At 39.6% G+C, this 8,889-nt stretch overlaps 1 protein-coding gene across 1 annotated transcript; it reads left to right on the top strand.

Moving 5' to 3' along the window:
- Positions 1-1,297: 1,297 nt before the first annotated feature.
- LOC110756193 (putative cellulose synthase A catalytic subunit 3 [UDP-forming]) lies at positions 1,298-7,685 on the top strand. Its single transcript, XM_021957593.2, has 14 exons — positions 1,298-1,870; positions 2,076-2,262; positions 2,404-2,624; positions 2,753-2,861; positions 2,976-3,156; positions 3,418-3,684; positions 3,764-4,109; positions 4,194-4,331; positions 4,419-4,544; positions 4,685-4,897; positions 4,992-5,280; positions 5,472-5,668; positions 5,750-6,100; positions 6,212-7,685. The coding sequence occupies exons 1-14, from the start codon at positions 1,784-1,786 to the stop codon at positions 6,794-6,796; spliced, it is 3,297 nt and encodes a 1,098-aa protein (XP_021813285.1). The 5' UTR covers positions 1,298-1,783; the 3' UTR covers positions 6,797-7,685.
- Positions 7,686-8,889: the final 1,204 nt, after the last annotated feature.

Genomic DNA, 8,889 nt, shown 5'->3' with positions numbered 1-8,889 from the left:
TGAAGGAACTTGCTAGTTCTGTTAATTGGCAGCTACATTGATAAAGACATAAAATATTGTAAGATTTGTCTATGAATTATGATGGAGGCCAATTAGTTTGAGATGAGCAGTAGTTGAGCGTTACGTAATTAGGAAGCTTGATAAATTGATCAGTGAATCAGTGATCGCATATGTAACTTAGAGTGAGAGTCAAAGGTAGAGTTGGCGAGGGAAGGAAATAAATAAAAGCAAAGTCAAAAGGAGTCCCCAAATCTACAGTAGCAGAGAGATATATATATATATATATATATATATATATATATATATATCTATATGAGAGAGTGGTGGTGGGTCAGACAGGACAGGAGAGAGGGAACGACGAGATACAGCTAGCAGACCGTTTGGCGACGTGACCGCCTGATTCCACATGTGCCCAGTTGTTTATATTCACTTCAGTTTTTTCTTTCATTATTATATGGAAAATGATTAGAGGGATCAACTTTGGGCACTAACTTGAGCACCAACTCTCTAATAGAGTTTGGGACCCGTTGTATTGGAGGGCTCCACCTCTATTAGAGAATTGGTGACCAAATTGGTGCCTAAAGTTGGTGCCTCTAGCACCACTCTTATTATATATAACTATTAATTACTTTCACAAGAATTGATAAACTATTGGTCAACATTTTTTAATAATTCAACGTTTCTTGTTTATTGCTCTGGTTTTACTTTTTTTTTTTTCCTTTGTGTAAGTAAATTAATAAAGAAATAGATAAAAGAGAAACAACAATGAAGAAGGTTGTTGAGTTGTGGTTGATATTTTTTTAATCAGAATTAGGAACAGCCATTGGTTAGATCGATGGTTCCAATCTTTACATATTCAGAAGTTCGGATATCCGTAGATCCTCAATCCAGCTCGCGTATTTTCGTCTTTAATGGTGATCTTTTTCTGTCTTGTTTTTTTTTATCCCGCCGTCAGTTTTCTTCTTCTGTCCAATTATTTACAGTTACAGCAGCCAGGAAGATCCCTGAAGGAATCGCTGATTGGCTCAGAGTAAATATGACGTAAGCAGTTTTCTGTGTTATCTAATTAACGGCAAGCAAGCAAGCAAAGAGTTGAGTTTTTAAGCGAGGAGTTGACGCGAGAGAATCGTTACCGTTAGAGAATAGTGTACGAGTTGTGAGTAATAATGACGCAGAAGCAGCAGTTGTGTCGGCGGAGATATTGATAAGACTTTTTTTAATAAGAGGGAAAATTAAGGATGAGAGAGAGAATGTTATTAATTAACTCAGGAACAATAAGAGAGAGAAGAGAGTTTTCACTACTAGAAGAACTAGAGTGAGTGACTGAGTTCTGACTTGACTTGTTCTGAGTTGGGGTTAGTTGGTAATTAGGTTTAAGTTAATTTATTAATTATTTTTTATCTGAATTCTGATGTGAGAGAGTGAGTTGAGTTAAAAAGGAAACAGATGGCTTGTACTTGATCATCTGTGAGCTGATCGGCGTATATTATTATGTTTTGGTAACAAAAACAAAAATTACCGAGCAAGGGAAGTTAAACGAATTGAGCGAGATAAGTGAGAAGCAAAGAATGATAAGAGCGAGAAAAGCCAGAAGAGGAGGTGGAGGAGGAGGAGCAGCAGCAAATCTTCCTTGATATTTCCAAACTGAGTGTGAGAGAGAGAGAGAGCTAAAGAAATTGTAGCAACGCTGTCGGTGGGCATAGTTGCAGATGTGGGAGTAGCTAGCAGCTACAATAAATAAGGATAAGACGGGAGATCGATCTCTAGCTGTCTGAATTCTGAAATGGAGGCGAGTGCTGGTTTAGTTGCCGGCTCTCACAACCGGAATGAGCTTGTCGTCATCCGCCGTGAACGTGATGGGGAATCTGCTGTAATGCTCATTAATTTGCTAACTCTTCATTGCTTTCTTAATTATCTATGTTTACATTTTGGTTGGTAATTTGTGGCTGCTGCTGCTGCCCTTTGTGTTGTTAATTAGTTAATTAATATAGACTGTGTATCAATTGTGAATGAATGAATGAATGAATGAATGAATGAATGAATCTAGTGTAACTGTTGATGTGTTGGTTTTGTAGCCGAAAGCATTACAGGGGCAGATTTGCCAGATTTGTGGAGATGATGTAGGCCTGACTGCAGACGGGGAGCTGTTCGTGGCCTGTAACGAGTGTGCCTTTCCCATTTGCCGCACTTGCTATGAGTATGAGCGCTGCGAGGGAAGCCAAGTCTGTCCTCAGTGCAAGACCCGCTTCAAACGTCTTAAGGGTAACCACTCCAACTAATTATACCAATTTTCTCCTACTACTGCTACTATCTCATAGTTGTTGTAAATTTTAATACTACTACTGAATATATAATTGAATATTTCATATCAGTTAATAATGTTGGAGTTTTTATGGGTGCCAGGGTGTGCCAGGGTGCAGGGTGATGAAGAAGAAGATGGTGTGGATGACTTGGAGCACGAATTCAGTTTTGATGCAACAAGGAGCAGACATGGTATGCAGCAGGCGCTTGCTGCAGACACAATGCTTCACGGCCACATGACCTATGGCCGTGCCTCTGACTCTGATTTCCCTCAAGTCCTTCATCCCATCCCCCAACATCCCCTCCTTACAAATGGTCAAATGGTACTCTCACATTCAATTCAATTCTCACTCAATTGAACAAGATTGCTTTCCTAACTCATCGTTTCCATACTTTCCTTCTTCCATGCGTTGCTTGTTGCTTTAATAATGCTTGTGAGTTGTTGGCGCAGGTTGATGATATCCCTCCTGAACAACATGCTTTGGTCCCTTCTTTCATGGGAACTACTGCCGGAGGCAAAAGGATCCACCCTCTTCCTTTCTCAGATCCTGCCTTTCCAGGTAACCATCTCACTCAGCAGTCTTGCCTTCCTTCACATACTCCAAATCCAATTCTTCTTGGCTACCTGCCCTCTTTATGTTAACTTGAATTTTTGGCATCTATCCTTTTTGCAGTACAAGCCAGATCCATGGATCCTTCCAAAGACCTCGCTGCTTATGGCTATGGTAGTGTTGCTTGGAAGGAAAGGATGGAGAGTTGGAAGCAAAAGCAAGAGAAATTACAGATGATGAAACATGAAAATGGTGGCAAAGATTGGGACTATGATGGGGATGGGAATGGCCCTGATCTACCACTGTAAGTGCTCCTCTGCAGTTTTGCTCCTTTTTTCTGAGGTTGTGAATTGTGTTTAGTCATTGTAGGGCAATTTCTCTACATAGGCCCCTAATGAATGCATATTCAAATACAGAGTGAGAGCTAATATGATTTAAATTTAAAATTAGCCCAATTTCTCTCCTCTAAAGTTAGTTATTAATATTCCCATTTCCTATACCATAATGCTTGAAATATGCAAGGATTGCTGATCACTGGAAATTATTTGTGTCACTCATGGGTCAGAATGGATGAGGCAAGACAGCCCTTGTCAAGAAAATTGCCAATTCCATCGAGCCAAATCAATCCTTACCGAATGATCATCATGATTCGACTTGTTGCTCTTGGATTCTTCTTTCATTATCGGGTCATGCATCCTGTGAATGATGCATATGCACTGTGGCTCATCTCAGTAATTTGTGAGATTTGGTTTGCTGTTTCATGGATTCTTGATCAGTTCCCAAAGTGGCTTCCCATTGACAGGGAAACTTATCTGGACAGATTGTCCCTGAGGCAAGTAATCTGAATACGACTTTCCTTTTGGTCTGCATTTGAGCGCATTTACAGTTCATGCTAATTCTCCATTTTTCAGGTATGAGAAAGAAGGCCAGCCTTCACAACTTTGCCCTGTTGATATTTATGTCAGTACAGTTGATCCGTTGAAGGAGCCTCCTTTGGTGACTGCAAACACTGTTCTTTCCATTCTTGCAGTGGACTACCCTGTCGACAAGGTCTCATGTTATGTTTCAGATGATGGTGCTGCTATGCTGACATTTGAGGCACTGTCTGAAACATCTGAGTTTGCTAAAAAGTGGGTCCCTTTCTGTAAGAAGTTTAGCATAGAACCACGGGCACCTGAATGGTATTTTGCACAAAAGATAGATTATCTTAAAGATAAGGTGCTTCCATCATTTGTGAAGGAACGGAGAGCAATGAAGGTTGGGAGGGTTACTACCAGTTGATACTTCCTTCTTACTCATTGCAGAAAATATTAGTAAATATTCCACTTACTATTGTTTCAGAGAGAATATGAAGAGTTTAAAGTTCGAATCAATGCTTTGGTTGCTAAAGCTCAGAAGGTTCCAGAAGAAGGATGGACGATGCAAGATGGAACTCCGTGGCCTGGAAATAATGTTCGTGATCATCCTGGGATGATTCAGGTTTGTGACATGAGAATTTGATATTGTATTGTACACATATAGTTCCCGTGCATTTTGGCATAAACCAGTTTAGATGCACCTTCTTAGGTTTTTCTTGGCCAAAGTGGAGGACATGACACAGATGGGAAAGAATTACCACGCCTGGTATATGTTTCTAGAGAAAAGAGACCTGGGTTTAACCACCACAAAAAGGCTGGAGCAATGAATGCTTTGGTAGGTTAAATTGAAAAAGAGAGAGAGAGTTCTTTGGAAGTCCATATTCTTAGCAGTCGATAAAATTTTGTGTATTTGTTGTCTCTCTCTTCTTTTTCCTTTGGGAGTCACATTTTCTTGTCATCTTGTATGTCAAACAGGTGAGAGTCTCAGCTGTTCTTACGAATGCACCTTACTTGTTGAACTTGGATTGTGATCACTATATCAATAATAGTAAAGCTCTTAGAGAGTCAATGTGTTTCATGATGGATCCGTTGGTAGGAAAGAGAGTGTGCTATGTCCAGTTCCCACAGAGATTTGATGGTATCGACAGGCATGACCGATATGCCAACCGAAATACGGTGTTCTTCGATGTATGCTTCTATATCCAGTGAGACATCTTTGTTTCTTTTTGCATTCGTTTGTGTTCTATTTCAGATTTAACATGTAAGTCATCATCAATAACAGATTAACATGAAAGGCTTGGATGGAATCCAAGGGCCTATCTACGTCGGGACTGGATGTGTCTTCAGAAGGCAGGCTCTCTATGGTTATGATGCTCCAAAAACAAAGAAGCCACCAACCAGGACATGCAACTGCTTGCCAAAATGGTGCTGTTGTGGATGCTTTTGTTCTGGAAAGAGGAAGAAGGCCAACAAACCTAAGACTGATATGAAGAAAAGGAATTCCAGGAAGGGAGATACAGAGGCTCTGGCACCTGTCTGTGCTCTGGAGGGTATCGAAGAGGGCATTGAAGGTAAACCCTTGCCTTCCATAAAATTGGTCTCAATCTAGCAGCCCTAACTTATGCCAGGCAGGTGATAGAGGTGTAGATGTATGTTTGCTACCTTTGTAGAGATAGGTCTTTTTATAAATGGTAAATACACCAAATTGTTCCTTGTTTCGCAGCAAACTTGTTTGCCTTTTGACTTCAGAAGTCCTTGTCAGGTGTTGAAGTTAAAAATTTGACTCTGATGTCTGAGGAGAAGTTGGAAAAGAAGTTTGGGCAGTCTTCTGTGTTTGTGGCATCCACCTTGCTAGAGGATGGAGGGACACTGAAAAGCACCAGCCCAGCATCTCTGCTTAAAGAAGCCATCCATGTCATTAGCTGTGGCTATGAAGATAAAACAGAATGGGGAAAGGAGGTAAGATGGTGATCCCATTTCTGTGCTTATATCTTGGTATAATTTGTTTGCTTGCTCAATTAAACTTTCCTTCCAATCCAGGTTGGCTGGATATATGGTTCAGTTACAGAGGATATCCTAACAGGCTTTAAAATGCATTGCCATGGGTGGCGATCCATATATTGTATCCCTGCAAGGCCTGCATTTAAAGGGTCTGCTCCCATTAATCTGTCTGATCGTTTGCACCAAGTCCTTCGGTGGGCCCTTGGATCAATCGAAATATTCTTGAGTAGGCATTGCCCTCTTTGGTACGGGTATGGAGGGGGTCTGAAGTGGTTGGAACGTCTGTCTTACATAAATGCTACTGTATATCCATGGACATCCATTCCACTTCTTGCTTATTGCACTCTACCTGCTGTATGTCTGCTAACAGGCAAATTTATCACTCCAGAGGTACATAAAATTTGATGGAGAGTAGTGACTTGCTCTACTTTATGACTCACTTAGCACATGATAGGTATCTAAGATTATTTTTCAAACATTAATTTATATTTTTTACTGCAGCTGAGCAATGTTGCTAGCTTGTGGTTTCTGTCTCTTTTCGTCTGCATCTTTACAACGAGCATATTGGAAATGAGATGGAGTGGCGTTGGCATTGATGAGTGGTGGAGAAATGAGCAGTTTTGGGTGATTGGAGGGGTGTCAGCGCATTTGTTTGCTGTGTTTCAAGGGATTTTAAAGGTTTTAGCTGGTGTTGATACAAACTTTACTGTGACATCAAAAGCAGGGGACGACGCAGATTTCTCGGAGCTTTATGCATTTAAGTGGACGACATTGCTCATCCCACCAACCACACTGCTCATAATAAACTTGATAGGCGTAGTCGCTGGAGTCTCCAATGCTATAAACAATGGGTATGAGTCATGGGGGCCTCTGTTTGGTAAGCTCTTCTTTGCCTTCTGGGTTATTGTTCACCTCTATCCTTTCCTCAAGGGTCTGCTTGGTAGGCAGAACAGAACTCCTACAATCATTATTGTGTGGTCAATACTGCTGGCTTCCATCTTCTCCCTTTTATGGGTTCGGGTTGATCCATTCTTGGCCAAGTCGGATGGCCCAGTCCTGGAGGAATGTGGATTGGACTGCCATTAACACCACATATTGTGTGCCATTCATATACAATCCTTGTGCAACTGGCTGGCGTATGATACAAACAAATTATAAAGTTTTGTTATGTGCCTTTGAGTGAATGTGATCAGTGTTCAGTGTTCAGTGACAGACGGGTCTGCAAGTTGTAGATTAAATACATGCATGGCACGGCACGGCACGGGTCTCTTTTCGAACAGCTCCTTCCCTTCTCGTGTTCGGTTATTGGTTTTGGTTTGGGAAATTCTAAATATCAAGTCCAACTCTGATCCGAGCTGTTGCCTGGCTGGCTGCTGTCTGTAACTACTTCTTTGAGCGCTTTGTCGCGTCGTTATCGGATTGTATATAGAGCTCTTGCTACGGCTCTAGCTTTGGTGCTTGCACCAATACTGTCCACTCCCTTGATATCGATCCTTTGGTATATACCATGCTGGTGTTGTGATTGGTTGCTGTTTTCTTCTTAGTGCACAAGTGGACTCAGGTGTGAAGTGGAAAGTGACTCTTGGAGGAATGTTCTTGTGCTGATGTGCTTCTATTTTTTTGGGAAATTTTGTTCTTGACATAAGATCGGTGGGTCTCTATGTGCAACTATGCTAACTTATGTGGAGGATGTGAATCCCCTCCTTTGTGGCCATATTGGTGCGGTAGGTGTGTTCTCCGGTCCCTTTGTGGCGACGGTGGCTCGGTTTTGTATTTTGTTTTGATTTTGTATGGGGAAGATTTGTTATACTAGGTTGTTCTGGTTCTTAGTTTAATCTTCCCTGTGCTTGTGGTACTTTGTTTCTGCATTGGCATTTTTGGCCTTGTATTCTCTGTTTGTTTCCTTTCCATTTTTGGGGTTTTAATAAACTTTGATTGACCAAAAAAATATATATATACCTTAGATTTAGTGACTTATCCAATCTAATTCAATCCTAGGCACCAAACTGGGCCTTACATCTCTGCCTTCGCATTAATTCTCTACATTTACATCTCCCACGAAGACATCAAATTGATTTTAATTAGTTAACCTAATCCAATTATGACTATGTTTATGGATTTCCTTTTTATGACTCAACTAAACTAACAAGCAAACAAAGAACGATTAAACAAGCAAAGCAAAGTATAAAAAAGGGGGTGGTGGGGGTGGCATATGCCTTAATGGTTTTCAATTGGTCCAAGGGCGGAACCAGAAATTTTTTAACGGGTAGACTCAACGATAGACTAGCTAAAGTTATTAGTTTAAAATTTAATGATTATTTTTTTGGTACTTACAATTTCTATAATCGTTCTAGAAATAAAAGTAAACATTAAATTATATAAACCATGTTAGTTCATAGCTCCATAGACTAATTTTCAATAAGCTTTAACATAAACCAAATATGGTTTAACACCATAGCGGCTCTGTACTTGTTTATGTTCCTCTTATCAATAAAATACTATCACTCTTTATCAAAAATAAAAAATAAATACATATTAAATGCAAATGAAAAACACATATGATCAAAATGAAAATATGTTCAATAACATAACTGAAAGTGAACCTATTTTAATGTGTATTTTTATTGCTGCCCTCCAACTAAATTTATAAATAAATAAAAAAATTGGACTTTTTTGGGCTTTATAAATAAGTTAATATATACTGGGCTAATATTGAAACCAAGTTAAATATATAGGTTTTATATTTTTTTTCCTTAAAAAACCACACTAGGTTGTAGCCCTTAGTGTGGTTCCGCCCATGAATTGGTCTAATTTTTTTCTTGGGAGGAAGATTTATGAATGAAGACTTAAAAAATAGATTGTTTAAATCTTCGAAATAAAATTCATAGTATACAAGGTGCCCCTCAAATAAAATAGTTGTGTTTATGCTATTCCCATTGTAGCTGTGCACAACCCCCTCAAATAATTTATAAAAAACAAAAGGTTGGCAAATAAAATCAAAATAAATGTAATTACAGTGATTTATGATGAACCAGGATTTGAAGAAGAGTCCCAAGGCGTTTGGAGTTACAAGGTGCCCCTAAACCTTGAGAAATTATAGAGTAGTACGGTATCACTACATCAGCTAGTGATACTTCCACTCAAAATATGTCATGTGTTATTTTAGAAAGTAAATAATT

This window comes from Prunus avium, chromosome 5 (assembly GCF_965620075.1).
Source record: "Prunus avium chromosome 5, drPruAviu1.hap1.1, whole genome shotgun sequence".
In the NCBI taxonomy this organism is placed as follows: Eukaryota; Viridiplantae; Streptophyta; class Magnoliopsida; order Rosales; family Rosaceae; genus Prunus; species Prunus avium.
Note: the sequence above shows the minus strand (reverse complement) of the source record. Positions and strands in the feature narration are given on the sequence as shown.

Bases quoted from the DNA above. Each gene is read 5' to 3' on its own strand.
- LOC110756193 (XM_021957593.2), top strand. From the start codon at position 1,784: ATGGAGGCGAGTGCTGGTTTAGTTGCCGGCTCTCACAACCGGAATGAG. The intron at 3,157-3,417 runs GTAAGTGCTCCT...CTCATGGGTCAG, and splicing joins AATGGCCCTGATCTACCACT to AATGGATGAGGCAAGACAGC. The intron at 4,332-4,418 runs GTTTGTGACATG...GCACCTTCTTAG, and splicing joins ATCATCCTGGGATGATTCAG to GTTTTTCTTGGCCAAAGTGG.